Source organism: Aquarana catesbeiana, linkage group LG02 (genome assembly GCF_042186555.1).
Source record: "Aquarana catesbeiana isolate 2022-GZ linkage group LG02, ASM4218655v1, whole genome shotgun sequence".
In the NCBI taxonomy this organism is placed as follows: Eukaryota; Metazoa; Chordata; class Amphibia; order Anura; family Ranidae; genus Aquarana; species Aquarana catesbeiana.
This window is the reverse complement of record NC_133325.1, coordinates 700,825,058-700,843,649: the sequence shown is the minus strand read 5'-3', so window position 1 is coordinate 700,843,649 and position 18,592 is coordinate 700,825,058. Positions and strand designations below refer to the sequence as shown.

At 39.0% G+C, this 18,592-nt stretch overlaps 1 protein-coding gene across 1 annotated transcript in view; it reads right to left on the bottom strand.

The window, feature by feature from the left end:
- Positions 1-8,241: 8,241 nt before the first annotated feature.
- The window catches only part of TRPV1 (transient receptor potential cation channel subfamily V member 1), a 73,368-nt gene continuing 63,017 nt past the window's right edge, over positions 8,242-18,592 (bottom strand). The window contains exons 15-16 of the mRNA XM_073616910.1: positions 16,814-16,929; positions 8,242-11,527 (exon numbers count right to left, since the gene is read on the bottom strand). Of these exons, the coding sequence (XP_073473011.1) occupies positions 11,370-11,527; positions 16,814-16,929 (274 nt within the window). The 3' untranslated portion in view covers positions 8,242-11,369. The remainder of the gene's footprint in view (positions 11,528-16,813; positions 16,930-18,592) is intronic.

Genomic DNA, 18,592 nt, shown 5'->3' with positions numbered 1-18,592 from the left:
TTATCTACTAAAAATATATCTATTATATATTTATTAAAGCAGTTTTACAAAAAAATGTACGATAAAATGTGAGAACAGTTTTACATTCACAGTCAAAGGTATACATCCTCAACCTAATATTGACAATGAAAATTCTCACATTTTATCGTACATTTTTTTGTAAAACTGCTTTAATAAATATTTGATATATGTTTAGTAGATAATGTCTTTTCCTATATCAGGGGTACCTTTAAAATCCCATTTTCTACATATTTTTTGGTTTACTACTTCAGGGATGATGGTACATATATAAAAAATGTTTATAAACACTGATCTCTACCCATATAGCCTATATATTTGTATAGTTTACACATATATTGGTGTTTGGTTTGTGCAGCTATAGTCTTGGTTTGACATTTGAGCTTCTCAGCGCGGTTTTTTAATGTTATTTATTTTTGCTGTACACAGAATCAGAATCATGAATTAAGGCAGACAGATCTTTCTGTTAGAGTATACAGAATACAAGGGCTGACTCAGCCTACTGGGTTCCACTTATAGCTAAAATATCACTTTTGAGTGGACTGGCAACCTATGCAATGGTGAGCAGGATTTGGAGCGTATATTAACTAGAAACACCAAAGCCACTTTTATGGAAAAATCATAAAACATCACATGAATTCTTATGGGGCCTCTTGAAACCCCATCTGGCCCTAGAGAAATTTAACAGGTACAAACTTAAAGAAAAAAAAAAGCTGAAAACGATATTGGTTATACTGTATCATCACCTCCTACTCTTTGTTCCATAAAAGGATGGTTGAGATGACTGCAAATTGAGCAGTCCAGTTCATACATCCCTTTGGATTTGGATCCAGTATTTGTGTAGGAAGCTAAACTAAGGATTTTTCAGCACAAATGGGCAATTTAAAGTCTTGTCTTGTGAGTCTGCTTCATCCCCCTGGACATGTTTGCAATACAGCATCTCCAACAGAAAACTTTTTGTTGAAGGAGCACAAGCATGGTATGACAAAATACCTTAAAACTAACTACAATTTTGCCTGCTAACAAAATTTATATGTTTTACCCACAAGCCTCCTACAAGTCAGAGTACACCCACACAAAAAAGAAAATCAGTTTTCCTTGAGATGACCATGGCTTCTGATTTGGAGGAGATAACAATTGTTGTTGTTGTTCAGTCGTTTAGTCCTGTCCGATTCTTTGTGATCTCATGGACCATAGTGCGCCAGGCTTTTCTGTCGTCCACTACCTCCCAGAGCTTGCTTAACTTTATGTTCATTGTTTCGATGATGCTATCTATTCATCTTGTTTTCTGTCATTCACTTCTCCTTTTTCCTCCTGTGTTTCCCAGCATCAGGGTCTTTTCCAATAAGTTTTCTCCTCACATTAGGTGGCCAAAGTATTTGAGTTTCAGCTTCAGGAATTGTCCTTCCAGTGAATATTCAGGGTTGATTGCCTTCAGGATTTACTGGTTTGATCTTCTTGCCATTCAAGAGACTTTCAAGAGTCTTCTCCAACACCATAGTTCAAAAGCATCAATTCTTCGGCGTTCAGCCTTCCTTATGGTCCAACTTTTACAGCCATAGGTTACTACTGGGAATACCATAGCTTTGACTATAAGGCACTTTGTCGGTAGGGTGATGTCTCTGCTTTTTATAATGTTTAGTTTTTTTTTAATGTCTAGGTTTGCCATTGCTTTCCTCCCAAGAAGCAAAAGTCTCTTAATTTCATGGCTACAGTCACCATCTGCCATTATATTGGAGTCTAGGAAGATAAAATCTGTCACTGCTTCCATTTCTTCTCCTTCTATTTGCCAAGGAGTGATGGGACCGGTTGCCATGATCTTAGTTTTCTTAACTATTTAAGGAGCGGAAGATTTTCCCCCTTAATGACCAGGCCATTTTTTGCGATACGGCACTGCGTCACTTTAACTGACAACTGCACGAAGGTGCAACATTGTACCTAAACAAAATTTATGTCCTCTTTTTTCCCACAAATAGAGCTTTCTTTTGGTGGTATTTGATCACTTCTGCGGTTTTTATTTTTTGCACTAAAAACAAAAAAAGAGCGATAATTAAAAAAAAAAAAACAATATTTTTTACTTTTTTGCTATGATAAATATCCCCAAAAAATGTAAAAAAATTAATTTCTTCATCAGTTTAGGCCAATATGTATTCTTCTACATATTTTTGGGGAAAAAAAATGCAATGAGTGTATATTGATTGGTTAGCGCAAAAGTTATAGTGTCTACAAAATAGAGGATAGATTTATGGCATTTTTTTTTTACTTTACTTTTTTTTTTTTTTCACATCTTCTTGTGATCTACACAATCGAAGGCTTTACTGTAGTCATTAAAGCAGAAATAGACATTCTTCTGGAACTCCCTTGATTTCTCCAGGATCCAGCGAATGTTGGCAATTTGTTCTCTAGTTGCTCTGCCTCTTCAAAATCCAGCTTGTACTTGTGGTGGCTCTCAGTTCACATGCTGCTGAAGCCTAGCTTGTAGAATTTTCTGCATAACCTTGCTAGCGTGTGAGATGAGTGCGATCGTACGGTCGTTTGAACATTCTTTGGTGCTGTCTTTCTTTGGTATCGGAATGTAAATGGACCTCTTCCATTCCTGTGGCCATTATTGAGTTTTCCAAATTTGTTGGCCTGTTGAGTTCAGCACTTTAACAACATCATTTTTTTTTAAGATTATAAATAACTCAGCTGGGCTACCATCACTTCTGTTAGCTTTGTTATTAGCAATGCTTTCTAAGGCCCACTTGACTTCACTCTCCAGTATATCCAGTTCAAGGTCAGTGGTTGCATTATCGTGGTTATATGGGACATTCAGATCATTCTTGTATAGTTCTTCTGTGTATTCTTGCCATCTCTTCTTTATCTCTTCTGTCAGGTCCTTGCTATTTTTGTCTATAATCATGCCCATCTTTGCACAAAACTTTCCCTTGATATCTCCAATTTTCTTGAAAAGCTCTCTAGTCTTTCCCATTCTGTTATTTTCCTCTAATTCTTTGCATTGATTGTTTAAGAAGGTCTTTTTGTCTCTTCTTGCTATCCCCTGGAAGTCTGCACTCAGTTGGGTGTATTTTCCCTTTTCTTCATTGCCTTTTGCCTTCATTCTTTGTTCAGCTATTTGTATGGCCTCATCACTTTGCTTTCTTTCATTTCTTCTTCTTTGGGATAGTTTTAATTGCTGCGTTTTTGTATGATGTTCCTTCTATAGTTCCTCCATAGTTACTCTGTCAGATCTAATCTTTTAAATCTGTTCATCACCTCCACTGAGTATTCACAAGGGATCTGCTTTAGATCATATCTGAAATATCTAGTGGTGTTTCACACTTTCTTTAATTTAAGCCTGAATTTTGCCATACAAAGCTCATGGTCTGAGCCACAGTCAGCTCCAGGTCTTGTTTTGACTGACTGCATAGAGCTTCTTCATCTTTGGCTGCAGAGAATATAATCAATCTGATTTCTGCATTGACCATCCAGGATATTCATGTACCGTATAGAGTGGCCTCTTTGGTTGTTGGAAAAGAGTGTTTGTTATTACCAGTGAGTTATCTTGATAAAAAAAACTCTATTAGCCTTTGTCCTGCTTCATTTTGTACTCCAAGGTCGTATTTACCTGTTATTCCGGATATGCTTTGACTTTCTACTTTAGCATTCCAATCTCCCATTATAAGAAGGATATCTTTTTTTGGAGTTTGTTCTAAAAGGTGTTGTAGATCTTCATAAAAGCAGTCAACATCAGCTTCTTCAGCATTAAAGGTTGGTGCATAAACTTGGATTATTGTGATGTTGAGTGGTTTGCCATGGATACGGACTGAGATCATACTGTCGTTTTTGGGATTGTACCCATTTACTGCTTTCCTCACTCTTTTGTTGACTATGAGGGCTACACCATTTCTTAGGAGAGAATCTTGTCCCCAGTAGTAGATACAGAAGTCATCTGAGTTGAATTCACCCATTCCAGACTATTTTAGTTCACTAATTCCCAAGATATAGATGTTCAATCTTGCCATCTCCTGTTTGACGACATCTAGCTTACCCTGATTCATTGATCTTACATGCCAGGTTCCTATGCAGTATTCTTCTTTACAGCATCAGACTTTACTTTCACTCCTACCATCCACAGCTGATAGTCCTTGCGGCTTTGGCCCAGCCATTTCAGTAGCTCTGGAGCTATTTGAAATTTCCCTTCGCTCTTCCCCAGTACAACAGTGGACACCTTCTGGTCTGGGGGACTCATCCTCCAGTGTCATATCTGTTAGCCTTTTGTTTCTGTTCATGAGGCTTTCTTGACAAGGATACTGGAGTGGGTTGCCATTTTCTTCTCCAGATAACAAAAAGAGCAGAGCAAAATTAAATTTACAGGTAACCATCGTTTTGACCAATTGTTTTTCAAGTGAGATAACATTTTACAATATTTAGTCTAATGCATTACTTACAAAATTGAAATGGTACATTACAAAGATGGTTATCCCAAAAGTTCCCCATTTAGCATATTCCCTTAATTTATCATGTGACTGTTTTTTTTTTTTTAAACATGCAGAAAAAATATAGACACTGGTATTCAGGGAGGAGTTGAAAATACAAATGTACAAGACATACTCATGATGTCATGTTTGTGTATCCTTAACTTTCTAGATTCCTTTGTAGCTGACAGCTTGATATTCCATGAATCACCCGTAACACATGACTGTACGCAGTGTTCCAGATACAGCCTCATTATAGAGTTTTAGACAAGGCATACCGATGCTGTCATAGAATACAGGCTGTTCCTATATTCAAGAAATTCATATATTCAGTGTATTTACTGTGTATCAGTCCCTTCAAAGTGAAACCCCAGCCATTTTTAATAGGATGGGAAGTTGTTAGATAGTCTGTTCATGTTTTATTTCTGTTTATGTCCCTGTTGGGGAGATTCCCTTTTGCTTACCGAGCCAGTGACAATGACCAGTAGGACTAAAATTGAAGGAGATCACAGACAGTAATGAAAGGAACTATTTTTTTAGTATAATGGGAAAGGATAATGTTCTCTGGCAGCCTCTTTGCTGATTGAGTCTGTAATGGAGAGATTCCCCTCATTTTCTTTCCCAGCGGTTGTGATCCTTATGTCAGATGATGAATCTCCCCACTAAAGTGTATATAAACGCTAACAATAGCCTTCCTCTATTTGCTCCATTTGAGCTGTTAAATATATCATTGAAAATGTTTTGTGATATATGTTTGATAAGTTCATCACATACCTGTTGATCCTTTCAGAAATTCAGAGTTGTCCCTTGTTCTGGGCACACTTCCTGTGCTATCTCAAGGAGTCCAACTAGCTCTTCAATTTCTTTTCCTGGATTACAAAACAATCCCCTTTATGTTGTGGAGATGAGGAGAGTGAGAGGAATTCTGTGGTTTAGCATAGGATAATTGGGTAAGGTTGACACCATTTATTTATTTTAGTCCAGAAAAGGCACTGTGTGAACAGCCTAAACAGCAAAAAGTAAATTTGGAGCTGAATGTGTGAAGACCAGCCAGTATGTTTCTGTACTTTTTTTCCCTTGACATGCACTTTAAAGTGATTGTAAAGTGATTGCAGTGGATTTGCACAGACCAGCCACGATCCTCCTCTTCTCGGGTCCCTCTTCTGTGATCCTTGCCCCTCCCTCCTGTTGAGTGCCCCCACTGTAAGCAGCTTGCTATAGGGCACCCAAGCCGAGTCACAGCTCCCTGTGTCCATTTAGATACAGAGGCCTGACCCGGCCCCACCCCCTCTCTCCCCTGACTGGCTAGCTGACTTTGATTGACAGCAGTGGTAGCCAATGGCACCACTGCTCTGTTTCAGCCAATCAGGAGGGAGAATATTGGACAGCTGAGACACTCATGGACATTTCTGGACAGAGAGGGACCTCAGGTAAGTGTCAGGGGGGCTGCTGCACACAGAAGGCTTTTTATCTTAACGCATAGAATGCATTAGGATAAAAAAAAACCTTCTGCCTTTACAGTTTCTTTAAGGACAGAGCTAACAGTAAAAAAAAAAAAAAAAACTAAACAAAAAAATAAATAAATAAATAAAGGTCTAAAAGTGATAAAGGATCTCCCATGCTACCCAAAAAACAATATCATAAGTGGTTGCTGCGGTGAGGAATGCCCAGGCATTCATACTAATACTCAAAAATGTTACAGTACTACCACAAATAAATGAGTGAAAAAAAAAAATACGTGAACCCGTGCAATCAATGCATGTGAACATTTTTCATGACATAAAATAAATAATCCGCAACGCAATGTGGTCTTCAATTATGTGCATCACACTTTGCCATTACTGCACAAACATTGCAATAAAATACAAAGAATAGTGCATAATAAAGTCCAAATCAACGTGTTCTGTGCTGTGTATCAAACAAGTCCAAACCAAAAAAATGGTGCAATCTTTTCAGTGCAAAGTCTGAATTACACAGCAAATTTGTTGACCTTGTGCACTCCCTGGGTTCCCCCGGACTTCTGCCCCCACTCACTGGATATGAGTGACCTCTTGCTTCAACAAGTCACTCCAAAGACATGCTGGTAGGTTAATTGGATCCGATCTAAATTGTCCCTAGTATGTATGAATGTGAGTTAGGGACCTTAGATTGTAAGCTCCTTGAGGGTAGGGACTGATGTGAATGTACAAGGTATATGTAAAGCGCTGCGTAAATTGACGGCGCTATATAAGTACCTGAAATAAATAAATAAAAATAAAATAAACAAGTGAGTCAACTGCGGTTCATGGATCTCAGCAGAAAGATACTCCTAATGCCTAATGCATAGTCTATCAAATATCAACCTGCTCATCACATCACAATTGGATAGCAAACGAATACAAAGAACAGGAAAGGAGAGACTCTATAGTGTAAAACTGTTTTTTTTTTTATTAATTAAAAATGTAAAACCAATGCACGTATCAAATTAGGCATACATCTCATAACATGGAATCAGTTCTATCCAAAGAGCGAAATGTCATCCAGAAGTTCCGCCCATATTTTTCACATGCATTTTTTGCAAAGGTTCAAATGTTGTAATTCGCTCATTTATTTATGGTAGCACTGTAACTTTTTTGATAGAAAAAAAAACGTCTGTGTCTGTGCCGAAGCAGTCTCTGCATCTCATTTGACATCAATGGGACTGTCGGTGTCAATAAGACGTATCAATGTAAAATGGGGGCATAGTGTAAAAAGTTTCCAATGATATCCAGCAGCTGGTGAAGAACTAATTGGTCCCTTTATCTATGCCCATTTGCATTCTAAACTGGGGACTTGCTATTGCGAGTAGGAAAATGTAACAATAAAATGTGATATATTAATAAATTAATAATATATAATAATATATTAATAAAAAAAGCAAAAAAAAAATGTCTAAGTTGATACTTGACTACGCGTTAATTTAAAGACCTATAGTGCATTCCATTTGGTGATCTCTGGCACCTCCACTGAGATATCCAATTTATGAAGGACTGCCTTTCTGTAGTTAAAGGAGTTTACACAATTATGGACTATTCAAATGTTTACTTAAATGGATACAGAGCTTCCATCTATAGCACTGAGTGGAAATCAAAGAGAATTATGTACAAGAATAAAGTATTGTGATGACAGAAAATGCTGCAATACATTTTAGGCGATGATTTATGACAGGCCCTTAGGAAGCTTTGACCTAAGTATTTTAAATCTAATAAATAAAATGCCATTGATGTCTAAAGAGCTATTAAACCCAAAACCGAAAATGTAATCTATTTTTGTTTGCCAATCATTAGATATGGTGGCTTAGTTTTCTTTGTTGAGGATGTTTTCTATTTTCACCTGTGACTTGGCCGGTAACACACCTCCTTATTGGAATTCCCCCACTCTGGATGAAGGAGCACAGGGGACACATCTGGACAGCAGCATTGTTAGTCTGGGGGGAAGTATTAGATGTGCTAGCAGTTTTAACTACACTAACAAATTCAAAGTTTGTTACCTACTACTGTATCGTTAAAAAAACATTGTCCTCAAAGAAGCCCTATTTTCCTACATTAAAGTGATTGTAAAGGCAGAAGTTTTTTTTTTTTATCTTAATGCATTCTATGCATTAAGATAAAAAGCCTTCTGTTGGCAGCACCCCACTAATACTTACCTGTGGTCCCTCTAGATTCAGCGATGTTGCAGGAGTGTCTCAGCAGCCCGTGACTCCCCTCCTCATTGGCTGAGACAGCAGGGCGGCGCCATTGGCACCTGCTGCTGTCAAACAAAATCAGTCAGCTAATGAGGACAGAAAGGGGCGGGGCCAGGCCGTGGCTCCATGTCTGAATGGACACAGGGAGCTGTGGCTCCGTCCCCCCATAGAAAGTTGCTTGTTGTGGGGGCACTCGACAGGAGGGAGGGGCCAGAAGCACCGTAGAGGGACCCGAGAAGAGAAGGATCTGGGCTGCTCTGTGCAAAACCACTGCAGAGAGGAGGTAAGTATAACATGTTTGTTATTTTTAACAACAACAAAAACTCCACATCTGTTAAACCATGCTTAGTACATTTTATATATAAATAGTAGAGAAATGGTTATACTGTAAGTTTTCCACACCCACAAGTATAGAATGAAACCGTGCAACCATAAATGTTATTCAATATATCATGTGTCTAAAAGCAGGTTTGTTGATTAATAATTAAAGGGCCTAATTATAAAAGTTAACAACTTATGTAAAAATACCAGTTTCAACAGTTTTGTCTGTATGAAGTGTTGTTCATTTTCTCAGTTTTTACTTTTTTAGAACAACAATGAAAATAATCTAGAAAAACCTATTTAAAAATACTATTACAATTTCCCCTTAGTCTCTACTAAGTTCTTATGTCAAGTGCCTATGCCTAGTTCTTTTGTCAAGAATTTGTGCCAAATTTTACCGAAATTCATTACAGTGATTGTATACAAGAAGAAAGGAGCGCCAGTGGTTGTAAACTTTAATGAATTATGAACAAAGCATATCCCTTATATAGTGTGTACTTGTTTCAGTCCAGAGCACTAAGTGTCATTTCTGTCTGCTGCCTGGTCCCTCTGCTATCTGCATGAGTCACTTCTGCCAAGTTTTCCTGATGCCAAGAGAAAAAAAGGTGACGGGAGGGATCTCCAACACAAAGCCTATGATTGACAGCCTCGACTCTGTTCCTGCATGCTGTTTGAAGGGGTGTATATCTCACTGAGGCCTGGAGAGTGTAACTTCAGCTCTCTGCCCCCTGCTTTCTGAAAGTTCAGACAAGCTGTATAAATTCTGCACTTTGAACGGATGTAGAGAAGAGAGGGCTGCAAAAAAAAGGTAAAACTTACGTAGGAGAATTTGTTTAATCTCTGCATATCACCTGAGGCCAGTCACTTCACTGGGTATTTGTGAGGTTTTACAACCACTTTAAGACAGTTCATAGGTATATAAGACGCTTAAAAAAAATGCTTTTCTTTGTATAATGTCCATTTTTTTGCTGAGCTTTCAGATAAAATGTATCTTTTACTACATACATTTCAACTTCATATTTCAAATCTTTATAAATTTGTAAACAGGTAAATGCAAAGTGTAGCCATAAGTAGAAAATGTATTTTGCCAACCTTTTTATGTAGGCCCCTAAATATAAGCAGGTTATACTGTACGGCTATAGACATTGTCTGGTATCTCAGCTAGCTCTAAAATCAATCTGCATGGACAACTATGACCATGACCCTCTAAGTTTCACTATACTTAAAGTATATGAAAAGCAAATGTATTTTATTAGGCCAGTATTAGTAAAATGCGGCCATTACAATACGAATGATATAATTCTTTTGCACATTTTCACATATATGTGGCTTTTACAATGAATTGCAGAACAATCACCTTCTTATAGCCTTATTATCCCTATAAGGCTGCTCTCTTGAATTCATTACTCCCCATATCCCAGCAGCAGTAATCTTCCAGTGCTGTGGGGTTAATATAGCTACTGGACATGGCACAATCACTTATCAAGAGTGTGGACTATGCCTGCCCTTTCTGCCCCCTCCTCCATTGTGCTATATGAAAGTGCTCCATGAATGGAGGAGGGGTAGGTGACTAAAAGGTCTGCCTCCTCCATTCACAGAGTGCTTTTCATAGATGGGCACTATAGCACAGCTCCTATGAATGAAGGAGGGGAGCAGAAAGGTACAGGCATAATCAGCACACTTGATGAGTGCCTATGACAGGTCCAGCAGCTGTATTAACCCCAACAGCACCTGAAGAGCCATTAGCACAAGGAACACTTTTCACTGAATGTAAGCCCTGTCCCTTGTGCTGACTTAAAACATTTAACTAAAGTTAGGCTTTAAGTAAGAATTCAATTGCAAAATGGTTGAACTGCTTAATCAGTGACACATTCCATATAATATCCAGCATTAATACATTAATTATCACTAGAAAATCTGCATAACATGGAGTACTGTTTTTTTTACAGGGGCACATAGAATAACTAAGAAAGGCAAGAGCATTTAATTTAACACAAGGTATATGGTAGTGGATTACAATGATATGGCACCACCATTATTCTTTTTTTGTATGGCTGCATATAGACTTGCAACTCTTCCAATCCTAAGTGTGACTAAGAGCACATTCATTGTACAGGGAAGAAAATGTCCATATGAGCCGCACATCTCTGCAAACTCCAGGTAAGAAAGTGTACACACCCCCGATGCGTTTCACTTCACCCCCGGAGCTTATTTATGGGGATCCCCATGATGTCAGGACGAGCTCTGTCCTAGCCTGCACAGTGGTCAGCTTTATTGACTGGAATTCCTACAGCCTGAACAGCATCCGCAATTTCAGTTTGGGGTCACACTAAGAGCACTATCATACTGCTTTGGTCCGATTTACCCTCAGTGCAAAAGCAGGCTCACCAAAACTCCTGCATGCTATATCTTTGGTGCTCTTTCAGAAAATGCACCAAAACCACCCAATCTAATAGAACTCTATGGGAAAGTGCAGGTAACCAGTACGAAAACACTGCAATGCTCCTGCACTGCAGGGAAACCACACCGGAGCAGTGTGAAAGGGGTCTTAAGCAAGTATACAGCAAGCAGATGTCACGTAGGGATCAATAATGTCACAGTGTCTATACTCACCTCATCTATTTTCTGTTTGTGTAGTGGGACCTTACAGTGTTATTTTATGCTGTGTGTTATCCAGCTGAGCAGTATGGACACTTGCGCTCACCACAGTGACCACAAATATGAATAGTCTGTTCTTGGCATTATTTGCTATAGTTGTACACTGTTGCAGGTAAGTATCAGTCTGTACACAGCCTTTATAAATCACAATATATCAAGAAATGTCATATTTTGTAGACTGACACTGCAAAGAAAACATCAGCCTAGTCAGTTTACAGTGGCTTTGTTGTCCCATCTTCAAAGGATTCATGTTCGGCCAAAGCCTCTGATATGGATTGTAGCTGCACATTGACTTCTCCAGGTTCTTTCACTCTTTTTCCTTTGATACTAAATTCCCTGATGTGTGGTACTAGGGTTTTCCATGTTTTACCTAAAATATAAATGCAAGTATATATCACTGTGTTTATTTTTTTATGGGAGTCTATAAACTACTAAAATATTTTAATCATTTATATTTAAAGGCAAACTATCTAATGTAGGGGTGTACAAGCTGTGACCCACAGGCTGCATGCAGCTCAAGATGGCAAAGAATGGAGTCCAACAAAAAATTGTAAACTTACTTAACCACTTCAGCCCCGGACCATTTGGCTGCCCAAAGACCAGAGCGTTTTTTGCGATTCTGCACAGCGTCGCTTTAACTGACAATAGCGCGGTCGTGCGACGCTGTACCCAAACAAACTTGACGTCCTTTTTTTCCCACAAATAGAGCTTTCTTTGGGTGGTATTTGATCGGCTCTGCAGTTTTTATTTTTTGCGCTATTTACACAAAAAGAGCGACAATTTTGAAAAAAAAGCATTCTTTTTAAATTTTTGCTATAATAAATATCCCCCAAAAACATATAAAAAATTTTTTTTTCCTCAGTTTAGGCTGATATGTATTCTTCTACATATTTTTGGTAAAAAAAAAAAAAATCGCAATAAGCGTATATTGATTGGTTTGCGCAAAATTTATAGCATCTACAAAATTGGGGATAGTTTTATAGCATTTTTATTTTAATTAGTAATGGCGGCGATCTGTGATTTTTATCGGGACCGACATTATGGCGGACACATCGGACATTTTTGACACATTTTTGAGACCATTGTCATTTATACAGCGATCAGTGCGATTAAAAATGCATTGATTACTGTGTAAATGACGCTGGCAGTGAAGGGGTTAAGTGTGTCCTAGGGAGTGATTCTAACTATGAGGGGGCTGGGTTTGAACACACAGGACATTGATCACTGCTCTCGATCACAGAGAGCTGTGATCTCTGTCCTGTCACTAGGCAGAAAATGGAATGCTTTGTTTACATAAGCATCTCCCCGTTCTTCCTCTCCGTGAGACGACTGCGGGCACCCGGCGGGCACGCGCTTGCAACACCGCTTCTTAAAGGGGACGTACCTGTACACCCTTTTGCCTGCCAGTGCCATTCTGCCGACGTACATCGGCGTGCGCTGATCGGCAAGCTGTTACAAATTATGATTTTTTTAATTTCTTTGTAAAAATGCAGTTCCACTTAGTGAACACATGCAACCGAAGAAAAATTTGACAGTGTCTCCCATCTTCCCAAAGAAAAATATCTCACTCTTCACAATCACGCCTTATTCATGTCATCAGCTTTCAGCACCTATATTTGTAAGTAACTATTTTCAAGGGTGAAGCACACAAAGGGCAAAATTAGAACCAAAATATCTGATGAGCACCTTGAGAATTCATTGAGACTTGTTACTACATCCATCAAACCAGATATTGATCCATTTGTTTATCAAAACCAGTGTCAAATATCACAATAGTTTTATGTTGCCCTCTTTTACTTTTACAATAAAAAATATTACAAACAAATGAAATTTTATTACTCAGATACATTATCTACAGTATATCAGTGATCATTAACTTGTGATCTGCCCGACTTTTTCTGCACATCAGCTAACCTTATTGTTAGTGTATTTTATGTGTGACCCAAGACAATTCCTCTTCTTCCAATGTGGCCCAGGAAGGTGAAAAATATGGACACCCCTGATCTAATGTATGGTAGCATATAACATATGCAGTAAAGTTAGTCATATATGAACGTAGGAATTACATATTATGGTTGAGTCACTAAAGGGGTAAAAAATGATCACTTAGCTTATTAAAAAAGCTGAAATTATGTTTACTTTACATATCAAGACATATGCAAGGGAAACTAAAAAAGCTGGATTTGTTCTTACACTTTAATTGATTGAAAGCTGAATTCTAGGAATTCAGCGACTTTGTAAAAACTGCAGGCATACCATGAGTTAATTCTAACGAGGAACCTGTCGCCTCATAGACTTATCTCTAATATCCACATCTGAAAGGTTTATTGTGCTCCAGGAGGATAATTTCTGGAGCTTCAATGCTGCTCACTGCAGTCTCAGTTCCTTCAAGAGCAGAGTCCCTGGAAATGCTATGCCTACCCCTCCCCTCTGCTGTCCATTAACAGAAGCCTTTGTATTTTGTGAATGTGGGCATAGCTGCTCTGTTTGCTTCTCTCCTCTCAAAGCCAGAGTATATCCTCCAGGAGTGATAAGTCCTGGAGGTAACATGCATTTAATTGGACTTAAGGAGGTTATAAACCCAGCTTGGTCATTTTTACCTACAGGTAAGATTATAATAAGGCTTACCTGTAGGTACTGTAAAATGAATATCTCCTAAACGTGCACAGTTTAGGAGATATTCACCCTGCATGCAGCCAGTGACATCACTGGAGCATGTGATCTGAAGGTCCGGCAAATTTAGAGATTTGTGCTAGAACCCAAGGCTCCTGCGTGTATGCACAGCATTCAAATCTTCGCGGCTCCAGCCAATCACAGCACCAGAGCTCGCGAACCTGAAAGAAAGAGGGAGAAGATGTCAGCCCTCTCAGCAGTGACTTTACAGTGCTGGAGGGCTTAGTTCCAAGGTGAATATTTCATATATATATTTTTTTTTCTTGAAAGCCCATGGCATGTGAAACACACTCAAAAACTTCACCCTGTGCCAAAAAAATGTGCACACACATAGAGTGAAACACAAAAAAGTGCAACGAGTACACAAGCCCTCTAAAATCAGAGGGCCTTGCCCTGAATCCCCCGGGGGAATTAGGCTCCTGACGGGGACAAGGGTACTTACACTTGACCCATCTGGCCGAAACCAGATGGACCCCTTTCTCTGGAGAGACTGCCGAAACAGACACCCCAAGTACTCGTTGGGACTCCCCTGAAGGGAGACCCCATGAGAGAGGGTGAACCAAGCCAGAAGGCCATGTCCACCCCCTCCCAAGACTTTCAGGGCAGGCCTGAGGTGAATATTTCATAATGTGCTAGTGTGTGATGCATATTAGTACATTAAGCCACTGCCTTTTTTTTTCTTTTTTTTAGCATCCGTGGTTTACAATCGCTTTAACTCATATTGCGCCTGCACTTTTTGAAAAGTTGCTGAATTCCTGAAATTCAGCTTGAATTGAACGCAGCATCATGTTATTCACTAGTTTAAGTTAAAATTCATTTTGCAGAGTAACAAGTTTTCTTTACTTTAGTAAGTCATTTCTTTCACTACTGTTACTGCTCCATCTCACCACCTCCTCCAATCAGAGAACGCTTTGCATTCAGTACATGCAAAGCATTCTCTGAGTGGCGCTTGCACCAAGCAGACAACCTCAGGACACAGCTCCATGTATATCAGATAAAGCTCTGGTCTAATAAATGTATTTCTTGAAGTCTGTCAGGTCTTTGGAACTTAAATATTTAAAGGATAAGTTCACCTTTCATAACATGTTACATGTTACATCCATATTCAGGGTGTAACATGTAACATGTTATGGAAGGACTGACCCCTGCTCCCCCATTTTGACTGCTAGCGGGGGACCTTCTATTGGCTTGGAGTTCTCAATGAACTACCACTGCACCGTGGTAGTTCATTGATTCTACCTTGTCAGCAAGTAGCGGCTTCCTCGTACAAGGTACAAGCAAGCAGATACACCGACAGATCTGAAGGAGACCTGCATGGCATCAGGGATCTGCTGATTGCTGGTGCAATGCTTTAAAGGCTCCTGCAAAAAAAAAAAAAAAAAATGCACATTTTTTTTACCTGCAAAAAATTGTGCATTTATTATTTTTTGTCAAAAGGTGCATCCTTTGAGCTCACACTTCTATAATAGGAAAGGTTTCATCTTGCAGTGGAAACAACCTATAGTGTATATTCAGTATGTTGCAATTTTACCATACACTGACACATTAAACCGTGTTTTAACTTATATGCCTTATAACTTGGTGCAGTTTCTCTTCTCCACAATTAGTATCTCCTTAGCAATGTTTCTATAGTCTCCTTTATATACAACATTTATGCAAGAATGAATGTATATTGAATTGTGCTGATCTTGCATAAATGAGAGACATAATAATAAATGGCAAATTAGGTAGATGCTGTTTTTCCATTTTAAAAGTATGAAGCTATAAAGCTGAACTCATACCTTTCTTTTAGTCCTGGGTAGTTGCGCAGGTTCATCTTCTGTACTGAAATGGCTTACTCTGATTTCACTGGACACTGTTCACTTCTCATAGTGTGCATTACAAGCTTCAATAAGTCAGAAAGAGCCCACTCCATTTCCTGGCTGGATGAAGTCCAGCATCATCTAGCATGTTCCTCCCAAGCCCTACTGTCCCTGACTTACCTCTTTTATTTATTGGATTTCAGTTCTTTTAATCATGGAGACTCAACAACATATGTAGGCGTTAACTAGAGTGGTGTGCATGAAAGAGCAGTCTGCCTGGGAATGCCTCCAAGGTTGGCGTGCGCAGGGGGTGTGCCTGGGCAGCCCTGACTCCCCCTACTGCCCAGGCTTCCCCCTTTTAATATGCCAATATGTAATTTACCAAGCCCTTCCTTTTCTAAATGAACACAGTGAACACACTCACTCAATGTGTTCAGTCATGACTGAAGCATAGTAAACTGTGTTTACTATGCTTCAGTTTGTGAATGAACAGGAAGCCACTCACCACAGAGCACTTCCCATTCATTCACTGTCCAATGCAGCTGATGCTGCAGAGAAAGGCATGTATGTTTGAGCTTTGGGGTGCATACCCTAATGTAATAGGCTGTCCACACCTATGGCCTCCAACCTGACATTCACTCATCAAGGCATTTTTATATTCACATAGCTCCTACCAACAGCCTTGCATCAGGGCTGAGAGCTCTTGAGAGGAGTACTGGGGCAAAATGCTTTGATGTTTCCAGGAACACCAACAGTGTAAAAAAAACACGCCAGCCCCTTCCACCAAACATGATCTGCCTGAATTGCAGGTATAGAGAAGCATAGAGTGATAATATCATGGGGAATAAAATAAGATATGAAATGAAAATGGAAAGGTTTAATTTAAACATTTAAATAGTATTTTGATGGGGGAGAAAATGAGGAACCAGGTAGAACAAAATATGAACCATTAAGCTTCAGCTTTACAAGCCTTGCACTGCCTGAGTAGATATTGTTGAACACCAAAAAGAGACTTTTGTGGCCTCATCTAAACCGTGTACAGACCTCACAGGCATTAGGCTAAGCTTACTTCATTTGTACCGGATCAAATTCACATTTGTCTGTACATGTGATTGTACGGTAATTATTATAACAGAGATACATATAGCCAATATAAAACTCATCATCTCAGTCTGTGTTACCTCTTGTTATTCGAAATGAAGTATTTAGAGGGCTTTTCATCATTCCACAATTTCCAGGATCTTCATTGATTATTCCTAAATTTGAGTTCCACTTGGTCCAATTTACCTCATCAACTCTGCATGCATATGAGAAAATGTATACAGTTTGCAACTAAAATATGTCTAAGTTTTCTTTCATTTTGAACAGAAACAGATAAAGTCAAATGTTAGTATGCAGGATTCTACGGAGAACAGGAGGTAATAACTCTTGCATCCCTTTGTAATAACAGATAACAAGGAAAATAATTTTTAAGGCATTAATAGACAACAGTATCCACACTAATGCCCCGTACACACGGTCGGACATTGATCGGACATTCCGACAACAAAATCCATGGATTTTTTCCGACAGATGTTGGCTCAAACTTGTCTTGCATACACACGGTCACACAAAGTTGTCTGAAAATCCGATCATTCTGAACGCGGTGACGTAAAACACGTACGTTGGGACTATAAACGGGGCAGTAGCCAATAGCTTTCTTCTCTTTATTTATTCTGAGCATGTGTCGGATTTGTGTACACACGATCGGAAATTCCGACAACGGATTTTGTTGTCGGAAAATTTTATAGCAAGCTCTCAAACTTTGTGTGTCGGAAAATCCGATGGAAAATGTGTGATGGAGCCCACACACGGTCGGAATTTCTGACAACAAGGTCCTATCACACATTTTCTGTCGGAAAATCCGACCGTGTGTACGGGGCATAAGGCTGACATAGTCTTACAAAGCATCCTAATCACAAAATCCCTCCATCTCCCAACAAGCACCATCCCATATATTTTTACATCTACAGAATTGTTGTGGCTGTTTGATAGTAGGGTTGATCTTGACATATTTTGTAAGTACTTTTTCAGGAGAAAGAAAGAATGTGTTTTTTCAAAATGATTATCAGACCACAAAATAAGCCCACAATAAAAATGTCTCAATCATTGCCTTGGCATCTGAGAAAGACCCATGCGTTAAGCTGTAAGATCACAAGGACCTTCAAAAATACATTAGGATGCTCATCGTTAGATGCCCAGCGTTAGATTTCCCAGATTCAAGGTTACCCAAGTACCTACACATCCACAACAGATATAGAAGCCCACATTGAAATGATAAATGGAAATTGTATACCCTATGTCCAGAGGTCTACACAGTACTTATGGGGAGATAGTATTTCAGGGTACTGGTCAGTATGTAGTTTACTAATATATCTTAAAAAAAATTCTTTAAAGAGAAACCATAGATGGTCCATAAATGGAAAAAAACTATAACATATAATGTAACTGGACAACCTATTCCCTACTACAGACTATCAGACTACAACTCAGCTGAAATCACAAAAAAAATATGCAGACACATACTGTATAGACATTGTACTAACAAGTTCTTCTATTTTCCTGGACTTACCTCCACTTTCCTGTTACAGCAGTTATGCAGGATGTCTAAGTATGTCCAATAAGAAACAAAGTCAGAGCTGTTGCACTCAGTAATCAGGACTAAGTACCAAAACTGGGCTAACACACTCCCTCTCCTTCACAATATAAGTGTGGGGATGCATGTGCTGAAGTTGTGACTGGTACATGGCTATGCCAGAACAGTAAACTGGAGCGTGAGGGCAGGGAGCAGTGTTTTCACTGAAAGAAAAGCATATTTCCAAGCAAAAATCTTTCCCACATAACATGCAGTAAATGTAAAGAGTTAAAGTAGAAGTTAAGGCTTACAATACCATACCCTTTAAATCTGGGGTCTCAAACTG